At 37.0% G+C, this 25,612-nt stretch overlaps 1 protein-coding gene across 3 annotated transcripts in view; it reads left to right on the top strand.

The window, feature by feature from the left end:
* The window catches only part of LOC124171357 (Down syndrome cell adhesion molecule-like protein Dscam2), a 500,071-nt gene that overhangs the window by 91,127 nt on the left and 383,332 nt on the right, over positions 1-25,612 (top strand). For all 3 annotated transcript variants that reach the window (XM_046550521.1, XM_046550522.1, XM_046550520.1), the window contains one exon: positions 17,590-17,666. In XM_046550521.1, coding sequence (XP_046406477.1) covers positions 17,621-17,666 — 46 coding nt within the window. In that variant the 5' untranslated portion in view covers positions 17,590-17,620. The remainder of the gene's footprint in view (positions 1-17,589; positions 17,667-25,612) is intronic.

The following is a 25,612-nucleotide window of genomic DNA, read 5'->3' as shown; positions in this document are numbered from 1 at the left end:
TGTTGGAAGTTTTCATGGAATTAATACAGGAAATATGTAGGAAAATGTGGCAAAATGGCCAAAAATATATGGCCCTTTTATTTTACCTGCCTGTTCGGTTTATTGACACACTCGGTTGGCTACTTTGTCGCTTTTAAATAATTTCAAATATACTTTTTTGTTGATCAAAAAAATGCTGATGTTTTCTCGTATCATTGGGAATCAAAATAATAATTTTTATGCACCGAATTTCCAGGCGTAAATTTACACTCATCAATTGTACGATAACCGGTTGTGTATGTAGGTACATATGGTAATGAACCGATAGTTTAAACTGTAATTATGTTAAATGCCTAAATAATAATCGATCATTCAAAAATATTAAAGGTGGGATATCGTAGTCGCAAAAATGTTCGGTTCACTAGACTACCTCACCTCTTCAATATGTCATTATAAATAATTGCGAGTTATTGCAGAATTACCAAACTAATACGCGATTATTTGAAAAATGGTTTTAACGGAAATTTTAGACACATGTCACAAAACGAAGTTGACGAATTAATCACGTCTCCACCATGTGAATTCGAATCTCTGGTGCCTAACTTCTTCAACCTTTATTTTTATATTTAGTGTCATCTTAATCACTAAATGATCTAGAAGTTACGTGAAAATGTTAGTAGTAAATTATGTAATGGATTAAAAATCTTCCTAACAAATCAGAAATTATTTTGAGCATCGCATATAGGTACCTACAACTTGATTCTCGTATCCCTAGTAGTTAAAATTGATTGATTGATTGATTGATTTCCATGATTAAATTTATACTTATCAAGTATTTAATAACCGATGGTATACATGCAATTACTTATTAAAAATTCTGATACTAGAAATTTAACCAGAAAATTACCTAGAATTTATGTATTAATGGTAGAGGTAATTTAGGCAGTGTTAAAAATTCTGTTAACCAATCAAGTAATTATTTTTAATGTTATTAAAGAGGTGTATAAAGGTATCTACCACTTAATTAAGTTTACAATGCCAACACATCCCTATTTATTGAATATAAATCTGCGGGACCTTAAATTTTTTTACCAATTCAATTTTTTTCGATTAAACCACCAAATAATGTTAAATACATTTTGAAGAGGTAAGGGGAGCTGGGATAATTTCCTGCATAATAGATGTACCATAATTCTAAAAATAGGGAAGGGACGTAAATACCAGTCAATAAAGACGATGGATTCATCACTTCTTCCCCATGGCTTGGAGAGCGGGGACATTTATCACAGAGATAGACCTCTGAGGCGAATGGCGCGAGGGTTTGAGGAGACGCCGAATGGAGGGGGGGGGGCAAATGGCCGAGACGAGGGGCACAAGGAACGGCAACGGTTCGCGCTTAGGGATGAGGTCGACTCACAGCGAAGGAGAGAAGGAAGTTAGCTTCCCGAAGAGGATGGAAGTAAGGAGCTGTAGGTGAATGGAGAAAGGGTCGACGGAGAGGTTGACGAAGAGTGGTTCGGAGGGAAGCGGTGGACTAGAGGTAGGAATTTCAGTTTATTTTGATGAGTCGACTCTGTGATTCAGTTCATAAGGTTCGTTTCGTGGTAATGATTCGGTTCTGAAATCGTTCTCAATGAACGAAAATATGGAAATGATGGTTCAGTGGATTGAACCAAATCCAGGAGTCTAAATCTGTTAATTGATAGATCAAATCCAAGGATCTGGACATACGTTATCAACGCCTTGTGGTAAGTGAATTGATATACTTGGTTGGTTGGTTAATTACGGATAGGCTAAATGAAACGATACCTTTAATGATGATTTAACGAGATGATGTCTCTAATGAAACGATTTTTTCCATATCAATTAATTTTTGGATGGAAAATCCTTTTTTATGATCAAATATATTTTGATATAAACGATTGTTTTCGCTTCATGTGAATTTGGCATTTAGGCAATTTAAATTGGATATCTTATCCATTAGTATTGCCAGAAGTGGATTATAATGGCTATTGCGCCTTATTTTCAGAACAAAAGACAAAATTTTGCACTCAAATGGGTCGAATATTTAAGGCATTAAAAGCACCTAACTTTTGATTTGAAATACAAAACAAATTCGACTCTATCCCACCATCTTTTAAGAATGGCGATAATTTATAGTTACGAAGTTTCATAAATTGCATAATTTACTAGAGCTCCTATAATTCGTTCATTTTCACCAATTTGAGTCATTGATGCCGTTTGTTTAGATCAGGGGCTCCCAAACTTTTTTGTACCACGCCCCCCTCCCCCGCTACAAATATCAGCTTTCCATTTTGCAATACCCTATTTCCACGATGCCGTACATACCAACTCCTACTTGTACAAGTTCTTGTACTCGTACAAGTATGTGCCTACTTGATACGGTGAGTAGGTAGATTTTTTTGTTCACTGTTGAATGCGGTAACGCAGAATGGAAAGATTCAATAATTGTACGTATGATGAAAATTAAAACAAATATTACATGATAAACGAATATAATTACCTGTAACCTTCTTTGATAAAGTTTACAACTTTATTGAAACTTTACAAAAACAATTATGAAAACTTAGAAATACTTTATTTCAAAGATCTGAGGAAATTATTTTTGTAATTTTTTTATTTATTTCATTTGGGTGTCACGCCCCCCCTGGAATTTCTCCAGGCCCCCCCAGGGGGGCGCGCCCCCCAGTTTGGGAACCCCTGGTTTAGATGGTCAATATTTCTACCAAAATTTCTATTCCCGTAAGGTTATCACTCATATAAGATATAAATCAGGATTTAATGAATTCCAATGATGAGTGTTTGATTTGCTTTCCAATTTTGTCCTCAGCAATTAGGTACTTCGCATTGACCTTTTGGAATCATTCATATTTGCTCATAGCGTACCGATTGAAGTAAAATGGTTTGATTCACTTTGAACGAATGAAAATTTTGAATTGAAACCTGTGATTCATTCGATGATTCATCTACGCATAGATCTGTAGCTCTTTCTCATATTTTCTCGTAGGGTACAGTTTGGAGTTATATAATTATGTTCACTTGGAAAATTTCAAATTCCATTCACGAATGAAAACTTTTAATTGGAATTCAAAGTTGAAAATTGATAGTTTGGGGCGTGACTTGGTGAAATTGCTTCATGCTGAATAAAAAAACTTTGTACTTTTCGTACATGATTTTAATAACAACCGGTTTCGTCGCTGTGCAGAAACGACAGCTCCGAATTATTTAATTAAAAACGATGGCTCATTTGATTCGGTTCATGCCCATGAATCGTTCATTTTGACGAATGATTCTCGAATTACACGGCTCAATTTTGAACCCTTACCCCCCCTACCCTTGGAGCCCGACCCCTGCGGTCCACCCTGCTCCCTGAAACTCGCTCCCCAAACCACGGTCCCCCCCCCCCTTCATCCTTTCGTGGCGACGCGTGCATTAATGCGAAGGAGCTGGTGAAATGGGCTTCATAAGCGAGGAATTTCCTTCCAGCCCGCAGATATTGTGCGTCCTTGCCCCGCTTCCTCGAGGAAGGGGACGTAGGATGGATGGTCTGGGGGTCGTGGAATGCGGCCGGCAGGACCAATAACCCCCACCCGGCCGACCCCCCCGGGACTGTGGGGGACTCTAATAAAGCACGGCCGCATACCGCCGCGGTTCTTCCTCCCTTGGGGGGGGTGGGCACCCGCTGCCACTCATTCCGACGCTCCCTTCCCCTCCCACGAGTGCTTGGGGGTGGACCCTTCCCCACCCGCCTCGCTAGACCGCCGGCGTCTGCCGGTGGCTGGGTAAGGTTTCGGTGTGGCATGCCTTTTCTCTCGCTGTTCTAACATGTTATGGAGTGAATGTGGTTTCGTGAAAATTTGGTTGTCAAGTAGTTTAAGAACTGAGCTTTATGTGCGTCGATGAATACTTTTTAACTTGAATTTGCTCTAGTTGTGGAAGGATATCTTCTATGGTTGGCTGTTTTTTTATGGTTATTTATAGAGGTTAGAGAAAAATTGTAACAGGAAATTTAATCCTAGATAGCTAATGGCAGTAGAAACCAAAAGTCTCTGATGAATTTTGGCCAAAAACGCACAATTTTTGAGCACCAGAGTTTGCCTTGTTGCCAGATGCTCTGGACAAATCTTGATTTTGGGTGCCTTGCCGGTTGGAGATCAAGATGCATCATCATCATAGTACAGGGTAAAAAACATTATTTGAGTAATATTTATAAAACTCCGGCAAGATGACAATAATGAGTTCCGGAAAATCATCCGGAAAACGCCTGTGCTAATAACTGCGCTTTCGTAAGTCACAGGGGTTATAAGAGGGCTGTTTATAATGTCTCGAAAATAAACTATTTTCTTTTTTATCCTCAGCTTAACACTTTCAATGAATGTCTCAGAATCCGATGTTTTTTTTAAATAATTTGGTTTATTAAAAATTTGATTGAATATACATCATAAAAATGAGATAAAACAGGTTCCTAAAGTAGGTATAAGAATCTTTTGCGAGAGTTGTACCAGAGTTTCTGACCGTGGGGTATAAGAAGATGGCCTGGACTCGAGTGGAGTTTCCGCTGTCACTCATTCCGACTCCCTTCCCCGTATCTTGCCTTCAGCTTCAGCCGGGAGGGGAGAGAGGGGGCAGTGGGATGGGCAGCCTTTTCTGGTCTATCCTCCTTTGCTCCAGTTGGGCTGTCCGCGATGGTGCCCCTGGTCTTAAGCCTCGTCGACACTTTTAAAGGTCTTTTTTTGGAAAAATTTGTGGGAATGGTTTAATTCAAAACCGAGGGAATAGGGGGAAGCCCTATTAAACCACTTTCCCAAAAGTTATGCCGCAGTGATTGCCCTGGGGTAGTAACGATTAGAATATGTTCCGAGGAGGGGTTCTGGAAAATTAAATGACCGCTTTGCTGTACCCGAAATTTAAGTTTATTCAGCTGTTATAATAAGGTTTTGGATTGCATGTGGTTGCGAAAACATTTAGCAGCTTAATAGCTAATAAAATAATTCATGGAGAAGTAATTTAAATTGTGTTTATATTTAATCATCCACTTTGGTTTTGTTAAACGTTTGAAGCTCCACTTGTAAAATAACCTCCTATGGCCAAAAATCTAGCTAGCAATTGCATGCTTCTTATCGAACTCTGGAAATGTTTAATTCAGTGGTGCAATTGAGAAATAGCAATGAAAAAGGTAGGTTCCTGAAATTTTAATCTTAGTTATTGGCCTCGCGTTAAAAATGAACAGGATCTGTATTTTTGGATTAAGGAACGCAGAATAGCTACTTTTTAGTGAAGTAAATTTTGGGCCTAATGGATGCAAATATATTTGTCTTTCATAACGCTCACGTGATAATTTTGGGCTATGCTTTTACTTCAATTTAAAACACCCTATAATTAATGTTTTGCCCTGGGGAAAGCCTATAAAAATTTTATTTTTACGGAAATTGAACAATTTTTTGATGCAAAACTAAGTTAAGAGCTAGGTTGTAGGGAAAGACCATAAAACAATTGGCAACGAAGTAACTTGCTCCAGGCGTTGAATATCTGGACCCGATTCAAGGTGATGGACAATAATAGAGTCAAATATTTTTCTGCTAAATGTAGTGAGTGTCATCAGTTGGCAATAAAATTTTGGATTGAAAGAACGCCGAGCTACGCTAATAAATAAAGATAAAAAGGGCGTATGGTTTACAATTTTTTCGGAGAAAAGGATTTAATTTGATTATCCTTGCACTACAAATTGAGGGCTCTCTGCGATACTTGGCTGCTTCGGGCGGTCGCCCTTTTTTCGCTGATATTCGACATTTATTTTTGAAACTCCTACAAAATAGCAAGTAATGAGGTCCAGGAAATACCAAGTGAGCCTTCTTTCCTAAAATGTGTGCAGTATTAATTTCTCGACCATAAATTTAGTGAATTTGAATAATATATTTTTTATCCTAATTGCAACACTTTCGGTATGATACTCGAACTAATCAGTTGGTTTAACTGTTATTTGGTTTGTTGTGGTGCTTTAAAATGTGAAAAAAACGTCTTCCTGATGAACGCCTGTCATTAGAAAATCGCAGCATGCTAATTTTCCGCTGGATATTCTATCGGTAAAAGATTTCTATTTATTTCAGTGAGAGCTTACTGAATGAACTCCTTGTAAATTACGGATATAGAGCGCACCATCGCCTCACGACTTTCCTTACTTCTTGGACGGTATTGCGATTACCAAAAGATGGACATTTTTTTACACAAAGCAGTAATTTAAAGCAAATAAACAAAAAAAAAACTTGTGCGCAATCAATTCCTTTTGAAGTATCAGCGCGTTAAAACTGTTATCCATGCCGAAGTTCGTTTGGGATATGAAATTTACGCTACAGTTGGACAACATATGTAGCTATAATAATGCTAAATTGATAAAGAAATTTATTTAATAATCCGCATTTCATGTGTGGCATTTCGATTTTTTACGATTCGAGAGAGTCATCTATGAATTAAATGAGTACTATATGGATTTGGGAAGACCACATGATTTTTTTACCCGCCTTATAAGGCCTGGGGAAGGCGTTATTCTCATTAAGGCTGACTCATATGGATTGAAGCTTACCTCGGAGCCACGGGATCGACTGTAACCCAGGCCCTCTATATGGGAGATCAAGCATGTGATCGCTTGCGAAATAGCTAATAACTCTTAGGAGTGTACAAATAATCGTACATCAAGGTTTTACTTAGAATTGGATTACTCAAAGCGATGGATATGGTTTCTTAACCATTACTTGTACAAGAACTATCATCAAAGTTACGGTTAAAATTGTTTAAACGACACCATGGGATTTAGTTTACACTGATCGAACGGCACCATGGAACTTCAGAAGCTCGTAAAAATTCATCGTTGCCAAAGCAGTGGAGGACACAGAAGTAACTCAAGGGTGGACGCAAAAGATGTATCGAGCTTTTACTTTACTCTAATAAAATGTAATCAAGTCACATGAAAAGTTTAATATAGTTGTATTTAAACTGATCATAGATATTTAACACTAGAACCGCGGACTTTTTCGTATACCTAGAACCGCGGATGGGGTCATTTTGACCCCTCGTCTTTTCTTGCCATATTTTTAGTATTTTGGGTATCTTTTGGATACTGTTCTATGTGAAATGAATTATCTGAGATTTACAATGAAATTTGAATGATATATGGGCGGTATAAGCGCTAGATAGGCTACCCGCCTTGCACAAATAATGCGTTTTTCACATTTTTACTATATGTTCGGCTGAGGGTGCGGGAAAAACGTAATTTTTTTAAGAAAAAAGAAACACTTTTATTGGTGCAGAGAAGCATACAGTAATGAAGAATGTAGAATAAATTTGTTTCGTTGGGTAAAAAGAGAAAGAATGAACAAGGTAAGTGTAGAAAAGGTAAGTAAACCTGTAAGTACCTGACATTGATTACTTTGGTTCTCTTGTAAAATTTTCACATTGCGAAACTAATTTCTATCTTTTGGCTTACAGAATAGACATATTGCTGGCATGGTCGAAGTACATGGACCGCAGACAACTTTCTTACATTCCATAAGGAGATAGGATGACTTGTTCTTGCTTTTCGCAGAGCATACCTCAAGTACCTGACATTTTTGCTTGTAAACTGGGTCTAGCCCTTACAATTTTATTTGTCACCGAAAGCTCCTCTGACAGCATTCTGAGAAACTCGTAACGTGAAATCTTTTCCCCCGTGCATTCTGAGAAGAGAATGTAAGCATTGATAGCAGCAATATCCAATATGTTATAAAAAACATGTACCGGCCAGCGTCGCGTGACAGCACGAACAGAGTAAAGCCTAGCCATTTGATCAACAGAGTCGACATCAGCTTTATTTTTATTATAAACCTCAATAGTTTCAAGAAGTCTTGTCTCAGTTTCCCCCACTGTGATATTAGGATGCATAGTGCTTAGTACAATCACATTTTTCTCCCTTTTACCTGATAAACTGTCGGAGAGGCGTCATTGTTTTTCAAAAAAACTGTGGAATACCGATGTCTTTTGGCTGCTTTTACCTCATTAGGTATTTCCCTTGTCTTCCTATTTACAGTACCCACTAAGCTTGTTTGCTGGGCTTTTAGGGCCCTTGCAAGTTTCACAGTAGTAAAATAGTTATCAGTAGTGATATTTCTTCCTTTCTTCACGTATGATTCGGAAAACTTCAGAACAACATGCTCACCTAAGTTTACATCTGGTGCCCGCTTGTCTGATTTACCTAGGTAAGGCATGGCATTACACATAAATTTAGTTTTAGCATCGCAGAGCATCCAGAATTTTATGCCGAATTCGTCAGGCTTGTTGGGCATATATTGTGTAAAAGGGTATCTTGCCTTTGACGGAAAAGTTTGAGTTCAGGCCCTGGTTTGTACAATGAGTTGCAGTTCACGATAAAAGAGTCCCAAAGGTCAGAGCAAAGTGCAAATTTGTCAGTACGCAGCCGTTGACTTCTCTCCGTTCGAAAATTACGCTTGCGGTGAATATCTGCTGCGAAAATATAAAGTTCGGGCACGAAAACAGAGCAGGGGTCAAAATGACCCCTACCGCGGTTCTAGGTATATTGTTGTCTAGTGTTCACAAAAATAGTCCTAGAGCGTCGGAATTTCGCACGAATACGCCTTTCTACAATCCATTAAAAGTCAGAAAATGTCAGGATTGTGAAAAAAAAATTAAGTGTGAAATGTACATGTTGAAAATTATAAGGGGTCAATTTGACCCCCACCGCGGTTCTAGTGTTAAATAACAATGCCATATTATGACATAAACATGTTACAATTGTGGTTCTGCAATTCTTTGCAATTCGGGCTGCCCTGCAAGGGGAGCCCCCCGATCCCGCATATGCCGAAATAACTTTTTCATAGAAAGTACAATTCCTTGAACTAAAATAGAATAATTAGTTACGAAGCCTGGAGTTGCAGCGGAACGTCATAAGTTTAGGCAGCGAGGCTTTAAGTGAAGCTACGTTGACGAGAGGACTCGGTAGGATGCATCAAAGGGTCCACATGGCTCTGGTGCGTCCCATTTTTTACGCCTCATAAGTGGTCCTGCCTTGCTGGCATCCCTCCGCACATGCACCGTCATTCGCGGCCGCATGTCCCCACCTAACCTGGCCACAACCGCCCCTCGGGGTGATCACCAAGTACGTGTAACACCGGCAGCCATCGCTCCTCTACATCACTCCCCTCAACCACTCCGATGCATCGCTAACAAAGCAGAGGCCTGCATCGACCACTCGCCGTGCACTGGGATATCTCGAATGGGAGGGTCATTGAGTCTTCATTAATGGCGAGCGCTGACGTGAATGGTGAACAGCGTCGGCAATCATATAGTTTCCTCTATCCCGTCCCATTACGTCCAGTAATTTATCTCGCTCGCATTCTTTACTCTTCCTCGCCATTTTACACTGCCACGTCGACTTTTTATCTTTGTTAAAAGCGGGGAATGTCATAACTGGATGATATGATTGCATCTAGAGTAGAAAAATATTGTCGAAAGTTATATCAGAATATAATAATCATCATTCTCTTGCGGTTTTTCTACTGGTACTTAAACCATTTGCATTTGACCTGCCTTGATCCTCCTCTATGGTTTTATCATCGGTTCCAGGCTTGTTTATAATTTTTAGTCTTCTTAATCATCTATTACTTTTCTATATCTTCCATTGTTAAAATTACCCCTTCTTTGCTTATGAGTTATGTCAAACTGATCAAATTAAAGATAACCTTTTTCATGTCCCGGAATAAGAACCTATTAGTTGGATTCTATCGATAATATTTTGTTGATAATAATAGTAAAATTAATAAAAATAGTAAAAAATACTTACCCATTTCCCCTCCTTTTGCCTCCCTGAATATTCTTGTACTAAAAACGATTGTGACTGATTGAGAGTTTCTTACGTGTACAATTTTCTACGTGTACAATCTCGAAGCTCATCAGTATCTTACCATAAATATCAGTATTAAGCGGATTTGCTGTTGATTACACTCCACCAGCATTCTATGTACTTTATGAAATTCATTTACTACTTTTTTATAAGCTAGCCTGCGGAAACAACATTTTCAGGTCTTTTACATCGGGGTTCCTAACAGCGACGCAATGAAGGATCAAATACTTTCATGCTCTGGATAGGGAGTACCTACCTAGGAGACACGAGCCCAAGTCTTTTGGATTATCTGGGAAGAAATTAATCGCGTCACCACGGAGGACATTAACAAATGAGTTGTTTGCAAATTTACAGGTCTGGCTATGTTTGGGACGGATACTTTATTCCGCGCGGATCATCACCATTTATCTTCATTTTTAGTAATTTTAATACGTTAACTGGTGTAGTGTGAGTTTCTATGAGAGTTTCTTACCGTGAGAGTTTGTGAGCAAAATAGCGTTAAAATGGTGACCCTTATTGGATAAATAAAAAGTCGTCCATGATTGTATTAATTCTGGAGGGGAAGTAATTCAAGAAACTTTTTCGAAAGAAAACGCTGCTGAAAAAAATCGGATTTTGCAATTACTGTAATCATTTCATCTTTCACTTATGTGTAATTGTGAGCTAGCATAATGATCCTTGATATTATAAACCTCCTGTTTCCTTACAATTGTTCCTGGATCATTATGATATGATCTTTCACTGATGGCAACTCATGCTACAAATGGATTGATGTAGGATCATAACGTTGTTAAGAAATCGAAACTCGCTGTTAAGGTCTCCAATTCGGGAGCACAAAAGAAAGGATATGGAGTCTGTGAGCGTACAGCAGAATAATTATGGCTGTGTAAACTTGATTAAGTAATTAAGCTATTTTATTAGTGTTAGAACATAGGTTGCTACGATTATCGGCGTAGTAAGATATGAATTAAAACCAGCGATAAACCGATAAAAGAAAATTAAAGACAAAACTGAACGCATTTAATGTTTGGAGAAGAAATCTTCAACTTACAGACTCTTCAAGACCGAGAAATGTGTTGGAAGGCTGTCTCCATACTTGAAATTATATTTTCCTTCAAATAATTGCAAAAAGCGAGGCATGAAGTATTGAGATAAATAATTGCTATTTTCCGCGATTATAAAATTCATTATGGCCTAGGTTTGCTACATCTTCTTCGAGGATGTAGTAACACCGAAGCCTAGGTCTTAATAAATTTTATAATTGTGAAAAATCGCAAGTAAATATTTCAATATAGAAAAATCCCAATCCATCGCGTTTCATTCTTCGGATTTTATGCTGTAAAAATTCGACATACATAAGCTTGATTTCCTCTCACTGACAATATGGATGAATAATTATTTTGAATTTAAAGAATAGAGTTATTTTTACCAATCAATAATTCGTTCGAAAAATGCAAACTAAAATGAAAGGTTCAAGAGTAATTTTGATGAAAATCAATAATTAGAACAAATTAATATGATCACAAATGTTCGATAAACCTTTAATCAAACGCATATTTTCCTTTATTTAATATTGAGCACGTTCTTTGGTGAGGTAATATGGCATTATTTTCCCCATATGGTACAGTTTTCTATTGTGTATTGATGCATTTTAAGCTTCGTCTCTCGTGTGAAGCAATCACTGACTGTGCCAGCCTAATGATATCTGCAATGAATTGTAGAGCGCCAAATTAAATTCTTCCTTTGGAAGCATTTTGACTCTCTATATATTTAATCATCATCATATATTTCCAAAAATTCCTCTACATAAAGGTTTTTTTTTTACGGACAAAGGTGCATTAAATATATCTCGGATAATTATTATAACCCATTGCATCCTTAGGGTTTATAACCCTTAACTCACACACTTGCTATTCACTCCTTCATTTTATTCACTTGGAGCATGACGGCCAAGTGGGTAGGGCGTTGGCTTATAGTTAAAAGATACAGTGTTCAAATTCAGATGAAGAAATTCCAACTAAATTCATGGTTGTGCATGTTGGTCCAGGGGAAGAAACTTCCTCCAATGCGCTGAATGTGTTATATTCACACGACTGTGGCTTATCTGGATTCCTCACCTTTCCAAATCAGCCTACAGGTTGAGTGTGAGGCATTGAGTAATTAAATTTACACATCTGGTGTCTTAACACACCCTGCCTCTCTCCACGAAGTGTTCTCTTGTTATTTGAATCAATATCAAAGGTCATCAATCCCCCAGGTCTTCCTGACGCAAATTTAATTCTTCCTCCTTCAACCCCGTCGTATCGTCACCTCTATCTCTATATTTCTTCCTGTCACATTCTTTCGTAATTACTGCTTGCACCTCATTCGGATCCCTCACCTGTATCTCACGTCTGCACTGATCAGTGGGTTTTCGTCAGTCTATCTTCATTTTCGTCTCCAATTACTCTTAAGCATTTCTTATTTTGAATATTGCATATTTTAGTTACACTCAATAGGTCAAATTTCACTTCAGTCCATTTGCACATTTGCATGAAATGTTTTGTAGCTTGTCATTTATGCTCCTTATTGCGTGCTATAAATTAAAAATGCTGTTTATTGATGATTGATTGGATTTTGCAATGAATTTTACCGTATTGATATTTTGTCTGGTGTTAAAAAATTAGATTAATTATAATATTTGCACATGGAATTCCAGAGCAAAACGTTTTCTCCTTCATTAATTTAAGTGTGGTATAACCCTTACTCTGGAATTCCATGTGCAAATATTATAATTAATCTAACCTTTTTGGAAGAAAGAGTATAATTTTGCTGCTAAAAGACTATTTTTTGTAAAAGTATTTTTTATAGGATTATTTATAATTTAAATATATTTTATCACCAAGTTTCATCCATGCAGATGCACCTATGTACGTTGAATGACATTTTTTGCAATTAACTTTGTGATATTGATAGTGGTACATTATACTAGTGGTCATTGTAACTTCCGTTTGTAATGGCTGTTTCAGAGGCAAAAATGAGTTAGTTGCATCAATCATTTCATTCCGGTGTGTGTTATAGTTTTTTCCTAGTCACTCGTTGTTTATTTTACAAGGTATAAAGGCAATTAAAAATAACATTTTCATATGCAAAGTGCTTGTTCTAAAAGGGTCTAGCTATGCTCCATTGTTCGAAAAATGACTCTCATTTCGTTATTAAATTAATAATAAAAGGTCACTCAAAGTTTGATTTTAATTTCTATTCCTTTCAGGAGAAACGGAATGAAGCCTCCTAAATGCTTTTCCAAAATACAAGCGCAACGGTGGCATGAGCAAATGATTGTGCTGAGAACGATTTTTGATTGAGAAATGTTTGAGAACGTAGTCCTTTTTTAATATCACAATATTATTCTCAGTACCCATTTCCAGCTAAAAATGATTATAAAATCATATAGTGCTCTTTTCTATTACTACTCCTTCTCGGAGATTAAATTTACACTCCCCGGTATTGTTGGGAAAAGATGAAGTATCACTGTATTAAGTTTATTTAATTTTGTTTGATAAATTATTTTCCCTCTTATGACTTGTTTGTCTAGAGTCTAAAAATTCCTGTAATTCATAACTGTTATTCGGTTCCGGAAGGAGAGTATTTCAAGAAGTCGTATCAAATCGACTTAATCGGTCTTTACGCGTGAAATATAACGTCTTTGAACTAAGTTTTAATCTGTTAATTTTCATGGTATTTTTCTTAGGCCCTAGTAAAAAAACGACTTTTCAAGTATGAACATTTCTAACCCTTAATTTTCTAGGGGCTACATGGCAAGTTTTAAACATTTTTAAGTAGAACCGGTCTAATCGGTGTGGCGCGTCTTTTTAAGGAACTTTCTCTATCTCTATGATAGGAGAATTAGGGTGTGTCAGGCCGTTTATTTGATTCCTGCTAATTTATTTCCATCGAAAAAAGCGTGTTCCTAAATTTTCTCACTTTCGGATACCTATAGATCTATAATAATATACATGGTGAATTTAGCTTCCTATCCATATTTTGGAGCTTGCAATACTAGAAAAGTAGGGTGAAAACAACTTTGGGATTGATGATAGGTGAACATCCTAAGTTTATGACATTTTTAGTTTATAATAAGAATTCTGCATTATTCCTGAGGGTCAATTTATTCCTCTCTATGAATTTAGACTGTGATCAATTAAAGGCATTGTTGTTATTTCTCCACAATAACCATTATCCCTTGTATAACCTCACGAAGAGCCTTCAATACGTATTAAAAAGGTTATTAAGGGAGACGGTTAATTGTGTAACCGTTGGCGCCGATTGTGTAAAGAAGGATTACGCTGAGTACTTTCTATCCTCAATCCATTCCATGAATAACCAATACCTTAGCAATCCACCCACCGAAATGGCTAAAACTGGCCAGTTTGCCCCGTGAACAATCAGCTCATTCATGCAAAAGAGTGGTGAATAGGGCGATAGGGGTGGGGAGATTGGAAAAGCCACGGCGAGCATTCTTTGTACGCGATCTAATTCTTTGATCATTAACCCATTGTAATAAGCGAGTGCTTCATTTATTTTACGGAAAGAGGTGAGCGGTAGCCGGGAACGGATTCCGTTACTAATCCACCCATAGGAGGAGTAATGGGTTCATTACGCCCCGTGGTACTTAGAGTACTCTGGTGAAATAAAATGGGAGCGAAAAAAGGAGAAAAAAAAAGCCGAAGCGGTTGCCCCAATACATGCTCTCACCGAAAAGCTGACGGGAAACCACTCGTGGAAATGATTGTTTTCACCGAGAGGGGGGGGGTGGAGGGGCGTGGGGTGGGGGACTTGTTTCGAATACCTCCCCTCAAGCTCCATGCATGCCTCCCCCACCTTCCGATTGATTATCGCGCCTTCCCCTCCCCTCTTTCTCCCTCCCGCCCCGCCTCCGCGACACCCGAAACCTTTTTCCCCTCCCACTCAGCCCCCGCTAACGGCTAAAGGTCGAAAATTTTCAGAGAGAGGCACTCCGCACATCCACACGTTTCCGAGATCCACACCACCCGAAAAAAAACCTCTTTTCATCTTCGCCCAATCTCCGGGAAAATAATTTCCCGGAGTGATTTGTCTCGTTTTTGCTTTCCTCGTTCGCCGTCCGATTTCTCACGCCGTGGTCGGCGCGTGCGTCGGACGCCGAGCACCACGGGACGGGGATGTGCGGAGAATATTCGGTCCCGTGACATGTCGTTTAGAACAACTGTCGTGGAAGCGGTTTTCTCGGGAGTGGAAACATGTTTTTTTGGGTTTTCAGCCACGTGAACCGTTCTAAAGTTACCTAAGACGTTGAATTCCTATCATAGATGCGATTTCCTCGGTTAGTGTAATTATCCTTTTTGGGTTTTCAGCCGCGTGAACGATTTCAAATTTTCCTACCACGTTTGGAGGTACTGAAACCTTCACCGTATTCAGCGTGAATGTGTTGTGCTGTATCTTAGTCTGGACATCGAAGCTTTGTTAATTTTTTACATTTTGAAATTTGAGAAAACTTATTCGGCAGACACCACGAAAGACAGGAATCAAATAATGCACCAGGAAAGCACAGAATTAGTCAAAGTCTATAAATAAATTATTTGTATAGTTATTTAAGTAAATGAAAGGTCGTAGCACTTTTCCACAAGAATTTTCAATGCGTACAACGCGTTTCGGCTCACTGAGCCATCATCTGGTCTTGTACCAGATGATGGCTCAGTGAGCCGAAACGCGTTGTACGCATTAAAAATTCTTGTGGAAAAGTGCTACGACCTTTCATTTACTTAAATATGTCTAACTTCCACCAATTGAAGCCTGAATCTGTTGAACTTATTTGTATAGTGGCCGTAGTTATCATGTGATATTGCTACATTCTTCTCCTCTGGGCTATTTTGAGTTGCGTGCGTCGGACGCCGGGAGCACCACGGGACGGGGATGTGTGGCGAATGTTCTGTCCCGAGACACGTCGTTTAGAATGCCTGTTGTGGAAGCAGTTTCCTCGGGGAGTGGAAGTATATCTTCGCGATCTCTTCCGTGTGATACCTGTCAAAGCTACCGATGGCGTTTTGGGGTCTTCAAAGTGAATATGCTCTGCTTTGACTTCATCCGGACATCGGGGCTTTGGCAATTACGAAACAACTCATTCGGAAGGTAACCCGAGACACATACATCAAGCCTATGCATCGGGAAACCACCATATTTTTTAAATTTCGGGATTGAAATATTTATTACAGTTTTTTTAATCAGGTAATATACTGACATGTTTCCTACACAAGTCAAATCCTTGTCCGATTTCTCACGCGGTGACCGCCCTCGTCGGACGCTGAGAACATTAAGTACAGGGATGTGTGGCGAATATTCTATCCTGCGACACGTCGTTTAGAATGCCTGACGTGGAAGCGGTGTCCTCCGGGAGTGGATGTATGTTTTTTTGGTTTTCAGCCGTGTCAGTTATTTCAAAGTTTCCCAAAATGCTTCGCGGTCCGGGACCGGTGTTCGTCTTCAAGATAAATATGCTTTGCTTCTACGTAACGTGGACATCGAAGCTTTGGCAATTATAAGACAAAACAGACAACCCGAAAGATCATCAAATTATGCACCGGGGAAGCACATAATCTGTCAAATTCTGGAAATGAAATATTTATAATAGTTGCAGTAGTAATCAGGTGGCATAATTACATTATTTTCCTCTTGGTTATTTTGTATTATTAAATCTGAAGAAGTTAATATGAGAAGCTGAAACTTCGTTTTTCCGTGAAAATTTTACCTTTTTTGTCCTCTCTTTCTGAAATGTGGCAGTTACTATTGACGTGTCCTCATGAAGGCCAATATTCGTAGACATAAGCATGCATTTATGTATATACCATTCACATGAGTATTTGTAACCATATCCTACAGCAGTTCTACAAGACAAAATTCGATAAAAATACTTAATTGTGTAAGATGTAATGGTAGAGGAACTCATTGGTAAATCATTGTGTTTAAATAAAATTAATTAATTTTCTTGGTAACACATTTTATTTGGGATATGAAATTGGACTTAAGCTATTGTAGTAATATTGTCATTTAATGTGAATTGGTTATTAATTGGCACTGTGATTTTTATGGTTATTTATTGATTAGGTTTCATATTTTTGAATATATAAATACAGAAATTAAGCCATAATTGCACTTTTTGTCTTATTATAGGACGAGAATATTATGAAACGCTGGTGTTTGCTTATAACTCTCTAATCTTTTCTGGATATCAGCTTGTGCGAGGAATGCATTAATATTTAATTAAGCCATTTATTGATAAGAAGTGACGCTGAAAAAGGATAAAAAAGATGAAGAAATAGATAGATAATTACCTGGATTCGGCTTCACGTCCACCCTATGCGAGATTTAGCGGGCACATTAGGCAGGGCGAAAGAACAGCTCGGGATGTAGCCATCACATTATTCGTCATGCCATTTAAGTCGTTTGTAGAATAATTCTAAGATTTTTCTAAAAAAATTGTTTCATTTTTTGTAACGTATAAAGAAATCTCTTTGATAACCTAACATTCCAACGCTACGACGCGTGAATGAAGATTTTAAAAATATAGTCTCTTTATTCTTACATTTTTGCCATTTTATTGATGTAATCATGGAATTTTGTTGAATTATATAGAATTTATTATATTATCTTTTCATATTTATGTATATTTCTGTTCGTTCTTGCAGTTATGATGGCTGAAGGAGACAATCATTGGACATGAAAGTTTCATGCTTAGTTACCCTGCTCCTAATTGGCTATTCGGGTGAGTACTTTTGATATTCTTTTTTTTAATAATTATCATTGTACATGGCGTAGTTTTCCAAATGAATATTTGTAATGAGACATTATATTTAATGCTATTGCGTTGCACGTCGAAAGAAAACGCTGTATTAAACATGTAAATATATTTTTTCCGGAAGTGAAAATAACAGCTGGAAAACCTCAGCGAAAATCAATGTTTTTGCAATTTCTGGTTCTTAATGTTTGTGGTGACACCAATTTTGCATTATTTTTTAAACATGCCATCACGCTATGTACGTAGAGTCATGTCGTTAGACATAAGCTTATATAAGTTTTCTGTTTACATGTGGAAGATTATCATTTTTCCAAAACAACGGCATGTAGAAGGTAATGCTTAGTATAGTAGTAATTTTTCATACATAGTGCCACCAGCGACTTAGATAATCTAATTTAAAAACCTACGACCAAGTGCTTTGATGATAAGACCCGTTCGTTGAGGCAGAGTGGTATGGAAGCTCCAAAGAGATTTGAAATATTATAGATTATGTATTATTTTATATGATTTTTAAAAATGGAAGCCTGTGTTATAGTGAAACAATATCACATTTACATGTTTTTCTATTAAGTTGTGCAACGAAAACATATTCATTTCTGCACCGTATTGAAAACAAATGACTCAGGGTATTCGAATATGGAAAAAATTTGTCATCCTTGGTGGCGGCGGGGTTACGTCCTCGCCTGCCAAACAAGAGGTCGCGGGATCGAGTCCCGCCTAGGTAGATTTTCCCTGCTCAGGGCATCGTTGTTTGTGTACGTTCAATTGTTAAAATTTTTGAATACCCCGATATAAAATGGTCAATATGAGCTATATTCGGTCGTTTTAGAATGAAAATAAAAATTCATAGGAAATTTTATGTTAAGCTGCAATGAAAAAATGTGAAAAACTTTTGTATTTTAGCATTTCTGGATTCTACACTAAAAATTATATTCTCAGCAAAATAGTCCACCTCTCGCGAAATATATCGCAAAATCATCTAGCAATCGCTTTTATCGTTCTTCGTAGTATTCGTCATCAGGATATAAACCCAAAATTGTCTTCGGGCATCTTTTTGTAGAATATGCGTATTAGTAACACTGGAGTTATCCTTTTGCACTCTTTTAATGTATAACTTTACGCATGATATTGATAACCGTCGTCTACGAAATTCGAAGATCTGTGAGTTGCGGCCCTCATCATCCGGCGCTGAATTTTTTTAGGAACAAAATATAACTACAAACTTAAGCACCAACAATAGAGTAAATTATGCCTATTATAGTATATTTAACATGGTAAAATGAAAAATGATTACACGGGAAATACGCTGTTATCATTTTCAAATGAAAGCTGCAATCTGAGGCTTACGCTGCTGTCGAAATTTAGGGGCAAGGTTTCCCTTTGGTATCTCAACCCACTTTATCCAACCGGCATCTAAGTTCTTCACCGATTGGCTGACTTTTTAGGGCCACATAAACTAATTCCGTTGTCATACTATAGAAAAAAATTTGATTTACTTTTTTACGTGACTTATTTGTTATTGATGCTTTTAAATGGGACAATCGTAAGGTTTTCAGCCTGGTAGTCAGTGAGTTATTGAATCATTTTTTAAAAATATTTTTCATCACAAGAAATAAATATATAATTATCTAGCAATCAATGAGCAATCAAAAATGTTCGAACAAATCGTGTATTAATTGAGGAATATTGTTAGGAAAACAAAATTTTTGGTAGACGAATTCAAATATAAGCGGGTTGGGCTTTCCTTTTAACATATGCATTTATTAGAAAAGTTAAAAAAAAGTGCGACTGAATCGAAAAAACAGAAACTCAGACCTTTGGATATATCAATAAAAACAGTACAGCGATGGAGTAAAAAAATTATAGTCAACACGAAATTTCACGGAAGGATATAAGACGACCGATACTGGTGAAATAAATATTGTGCAAGTTGTTATTTGCAAATAGAGAAGGCTGGTGAAGGTAGAAGGAAGAAATAATATTTGAGGAGATTTACCGCAGAAAATATGAGGTGACTACCCTGTAATGCCATCGAAGTGATTTCATTGGGACATGCGTCATCTCTATAGGAGAAACTGCGTAAGAAATGGATCGAGTTTCAAAGCGATTGTTGAATATGCCACTGCAGCATAAGAACCTCATGAACTAAGGCTACCTAATCTCTTGAAGAAATGGAAAGAAAAGCTTCTTGAAATGCACTATGCTGGAGGAAAATATTTGTAGCGTACGAGGGGATTTCCAGGAAAGTAGAGGAAGCCTATCGTCCTCCATTCAGCTTATTGTATTGTAAAGTACAGTCCAATTGGAAATTCGAAAATAAATAATGCCTAAGCTTGTTTGGCATTTTATTTGCAATGCTTCTTTTCATATAATAAAAGTGATCTTATTATTGTTGCATTGGGAGTGTTTTCTTGCATGAAAATAAATTTTATGTCTCTTGTAGCGAATTCGCTTGTATTGGAGTAGTGCCTTTGCTGTAATGCCAGAAATATTACCCTGACACTGCCTTTGTCTGATTGCCAAAAGAAAAGGTTGACATTCCAATAAAACATGACTTTCTTGCGTTTCAAATCAGCCTTTATTTAAAAGTGCACATTTTAAAAACGCTTAATGACAGAGTAAGCACTGAAATGCCATGGTTAAATGCGAGTTTAGTTTAAAGCAGTTTTATACGAAAATTTGTTTTAAATTTTTACCCACGAGGCGCATTTAATTAAAGAAAGAATTTGTTTACAGCTTGTTATTTGGCCTTTTCCGCATTATATTTTGAAATGCATGTCAATTTTTTCTACTCAGTTTTATTTGCCATTGAATATTTATATTATTTCCGTCCTCTTGTTTGTTACGGCCTAATGAACTGAATCCCGTTGCAGTAATTGCATGGCTGTTTACAATTCCCTCTGTGAATGCATCATAATTTCCAATTAGTACGTTATTAAAGGCGGATATTTTAACACCTCTTGTTCGGCTTACAATTGAGAGCTCACGCTTAGCTTCCTCTATTTGGGGATGAACTTGGGATATTGTCGGTAATTACTGAGGCCGGGGTGGAGGGCTGGGGAACACTATTGTTCCTCAAGCCGCAGACTTCCCCGAGGATGTTTGCAATGGAACAATAAGCGGGGTTATCATATTCCGTCTCAATTCCAAGGTTTGTCTCTTTCCCTGAAATGATGAAACGTGGCGCTAATACCGAAAATCGAGATTGATGATTTAATCCTTTCCAAATTGAAACCATTGATTCGAAGCTCTGGACCCGTGATAGACTTAACTGTAAATAAAATAAACCATTTTAGGATCTTATGAATGATTTTGGAGTTCAAATGGAGTGTACGCAGTAACACTGGACTTTGCTCAGGAGCTAGTCGTAATTTATAGACGCTAAAAAAGTAGCTTTAACTCCGTACCAACATATGTGCATGAAAAATTGAAAGAGTGTTACATTTGAAATACAAATCATAGTAATGTCATGTAAAGGCTTTCTCTATGAAAAGGTAATCGTAATTAATTGAAATTAAAAAGTTCGTATAACTTTGTACCAAGAAATGCCCACGAAAAATCAAAGAACTGTTTCATCTATATCTTTTATCTATAGAAATTTCATTTAAAAGTGCTCCCGTTTTTTGTTATGGTTAGTAATTTCACAAAAAATTTAAATTGTGCATCATTTTACTGAATGTACGCAGTAATATAGGGTTTTGTCATGAAAATGTAGTCATAATTTTTGGAACTAAAAGAGTACCTAGGACTCCGTACCAACATATCCGCATGAAAAATAGAAAATATGTTACATGCATTTGAAATACAAATCATTGTAATTAAACATGAAACTACATCCTATTTATGTTGTGATAATTAATTTGATTTTTGAAATTAATATTTTTCACCATTTCACTCATTGGAACCCAGTATTTCCATATTGAAAGAAAATTTTAGATGTGATAAGAGTGTCTAGGTATGAGTAAGGAAATGGAACACATTTTATGTTTCGTGTGAGTTGGGAATCTATTTCATGTAAGAAATAGGTAACAACTAATAATAATAATAATATGTAATAGATGATAACTACACTTCTAGGGGTTTTTTAATTTAAACTTTTTGTAAAACATGTTCAGCTTTTGATACATGAGAATTCCAGCAAGAGTATGATTTTATCGTATTCATTCTACATGTTCGTGACCCATGATATTGAAACTAACTTCGGGCATGCTATTTTAAAAATTATTGAAGAGCCTCGGAAATTCTGAGAGAAATTATCTGGAAAAAAAATGCTGAACCAGAATTTATAGTCAATCGTTAAATAACTTAAAAAACTGCGAGGAACTCTTTTAAGTTACCATAGGAATTGAAAAGGTGTGATGATTGCAAAGCAATGTATAATGCCTTACCGATATATTGAATGAATTTAATTATACAATCCAGTTACAATAATTGCGATTTTTTTCAAATAGCATGCATAAAAATAAGCAAAATTTCTCATGCCCTGTAGTTAATAACAAATAAAAAATAAATCATTATATACCTTTTTCCTAATGGAATGGCATTGCTTTTTATGGTCGGTCTGCATAGGGCCGAAATTTACAATTTTTGCACCCCTCCCTGGAGTGCCTCATCAGATTATTACTGAGAGTTTTAAGCTCTTGCATTTGGCCTAATCAAGTTTTTATGGCTCTTAATTAATTATCCGTTCCCTGATGAAAAGCCTCTCATCTCGGCTCTAATAGCATGTGATGTAATTACCGCTCAATATGGCCACACAATAATGCAAGTAGGTGTGCTCAAAATTAAAATCAAATGCCAACCAGTAATTATCCACCCATGATAGACTAACCAAGGAGAAATTCAAATACATCACTGGAGTAGAAATTTTTTGCGAATGATTTTATTGTTTTTTATTGAAATAAATACATTATTAATGCATATTAATCAGTAATTTCGGCTGAGATTCCATTAATTATGATTCTACGTAGAGCAGTTGAAGATGTTTTGTAATTAATTGGCAGTCTTCATGGAGGGAGAGGGCTTTCTTCCCTACTGCTAACAGCGACAAAGTGGAATCACTCAATGAGATGGACATAGTGTACGAAATCCCAAGGAACTATGTAGCTCCTTCAACAGATTTATCAACACCTTTTTCTGCTGAATACAATGATTCCCTTGCATATAGTACACTTGTATGACCGTAGCTGAATAAAGAACGCTTACCAATTGAAACTCTTCCTTTATCGTTTTTTATATAATTTTTTTCTTCGACTGCTCAGTATATTCAGCTGTTCTGCCACCTTGGAGCTGCACAAAACAACCGCACTTGTCAGCCATTGCAGAGCATGTTTGGAGTGAGGCGGGCCATAAAATTGATTTAAAAAAAGCGAAGATAGTGGCAAATGAGAGTCGCTACTACCCAAGGCAAATCAAGGAAGCAATTGAAATTCACAAAACACAAAATATTAACAGGGGCAACGGTTACCCAATCAGCAACGTTTGGAAGAGAGTTCTGACCAATCAGCGCACAGGGCGAGATCGCCCAGTGCTCTATAAGACGGCAAAAAATGAAAACTTCTCACCTTCGGCCTGAAGACGGAAGCAGGATGGCTTCCGAAACTGTTGTCAACCATAAACGACAGACGCGGCTGGAGAACCCGAAAATTAGCAGTCGTCATACCTGTCCATTTCTTATCTCAATTCATTCACGACACTGGTGAACAGCCATTCTGTTTTTTAGATCTTTGACTTGCTTTTGACTACGAAAACATGATATTCCGTGGATAACTAGTCAAATACTCTAAAATCGTAGTCTGGTGTGCTTTATTGCAATCATTTTTTTAAGAAGCATCTTTCAGTACTAGTTCTCACTCTTAAGCGTGTGTAATTTTGCTTCAACAAAAAACTAAATTCACCATCCAAAGGTTAAGATCTCCATCTTACGGCCCCGCTTTTATTTCTATTAATCATTGATCGTACTAATCACCAAAGCAAAAGTGAAGGGTCGAAGGAATAAAATTTTCTCCTGATGGGAAATTATAGTTAGAGCAGCCTATGGCAACATTAGGTATCGATTATTCTAATTTTTTTTGGAAAATTGTTACTTTCAACTGTTGTATGATTTTGGATCCATACTGTTTACTTTTGCTCCGTTACTTCATTAAAAGTGGCTTATCAAATAGCGTTCTGTTATTTCATGCATTTATCACTTCAGATGATTCTTTCACGGAGGAGAATCCAATTGTATTGGCATGGACTCCGTAATAGTTATCTAATCAATTCAGCAACCAAATTTTTGATGCTTTAGTATCCTTGAATAAAAAAATATCCTTTTTAGAATCCTTGGTTAAAAATACTTGGCACTCATTTCGGGAATTTTAGTCGACTTTCATGTTAACGAAATTTCATTTTCTGAGTTTGTGTACATTATATTAAATGCAATAGATATTGATTACGATATTTCCATATTCTATTGTTGTCATTTAAAGTCAGTGAATAACTTTGCGTTCACCTCTTTTTAGTTGTATGCCATCGCCAATGAAAACCTTCAGTTCCTTGTAACATTACTACGCCGTAATTTCATCCTTAAAATCATAGGCACATTTTTAATATGGATATCGTGGTAGTGTTTTACAGAACGTGTCATGCAAATCTATTCTATATACAGCAGAGATCAAATGATATAGGTCGATGAGTTATTGCTTATTCCAATGAGTTCAAATTGTTGATTCCTTATATCGCCATGTGAGAGCATTCAAATTTCACGCGTTCAAATTGCTCCACCGGGTCGTGTTCGAATTTCGTTAACTCTGCTTCGAGCTCTGTAATTTTTTGGGTGACAAAAGTACTCGAATTTCCTCCAGAATGACGCTTATGATTTAGTCCCAAGTTCTCCGCATAGATAAATGTGCCTTCGCCTTCCCAGAAAATGAATCTTCATTTCAACAGCGAACTGTTGTCTTTCACCTTAATAACGATAAGAAACTCCTCTCTCAAATAGCCGGTTCCAATAAAAAAATCACCCACTCTAATAGAACACCTTCAACGGTTTCTTCGAAAAAAACTTGAAGTACGCACTTCTAGGTGACTACCTACGCCTCTTTTCTCTCCTTTACCTTGCATTCTACGAAACAACGCGACGCCATAAAAATATTTTCGCTGCTAAATTATTTTATTATTATTCACATTTCATCTCCGATGCATCAAATTTTTTATGGGCTGGTGTTTCGAGTACTCTTCCAAATCATTCCAAGCTAACATATTTCATCTTTCGTGGCGTTATTCAAATCTTTAGACCAAAAGGGATTTATTAGTTTCATTACATATGATTGCTGAAAAGTAGTGGTAGTTTAGTTAAATAAACTTTTATTTAGTTTCCTTATCAACATTTTCAAATTATTTTCCCAATTTGAAGAGAATATTTACATATTAATGTTACCGTCAGAACGTCTCCCATAGCATCGTAATATTTATGCATGGAACTGAAAGTTACACTGATTTAGTGCTTAGAGATCGTTTTATAGCGATGAAATATCTTCAAAGCTCCTGGTTACCGCTATGGTAAATTGGTACCAATGATAATGAAAAAGGAAGGAATGTTGTCGGAGATCGGATTAGGGGGAAAGATTTAATTTTAGATATATTTAGGCTGTTAAAAATGTGATATTGAAACGCTAAAGGCGTCCCAAATTCGTTTCTGTGGGACAAACATTGATGGTGAAATGCTTGTCTCCTTCCAAATTTTTTCTGGGAATATATTTAGAGATATAACAAGAATTTCCTCTTTTGCGACCTATCTTCTGTAACAGACGATGATTCGATGAAAATTAAACTTCGCGAACGCCTTCTAGCAAGTCAGTATTCATTGTTAACTAAAGGAACCTTTGACGTGTGACGACTATTCGAGCGATGAATAGTCTAGAATAAATCAA

The sequence above is a fragment of the Ischnura elegans genome, chromosome X, assembly GCF_921293095.1.
Source record: "Ischnura elegans chromosome X, ioIscEleg1.1, whole genome shotgun sequence".
Lineage (NCBI taxonomy): Eukaryota > Metazoa > Arthropoda > Insecta > Odonata > Coenagrionidae > Ischnura > Ischnura elegans.
Note: the sequence above shows the minus strand (reverse complement) of the source record. Positions and strands in the feature narration are given on the sequence as shown.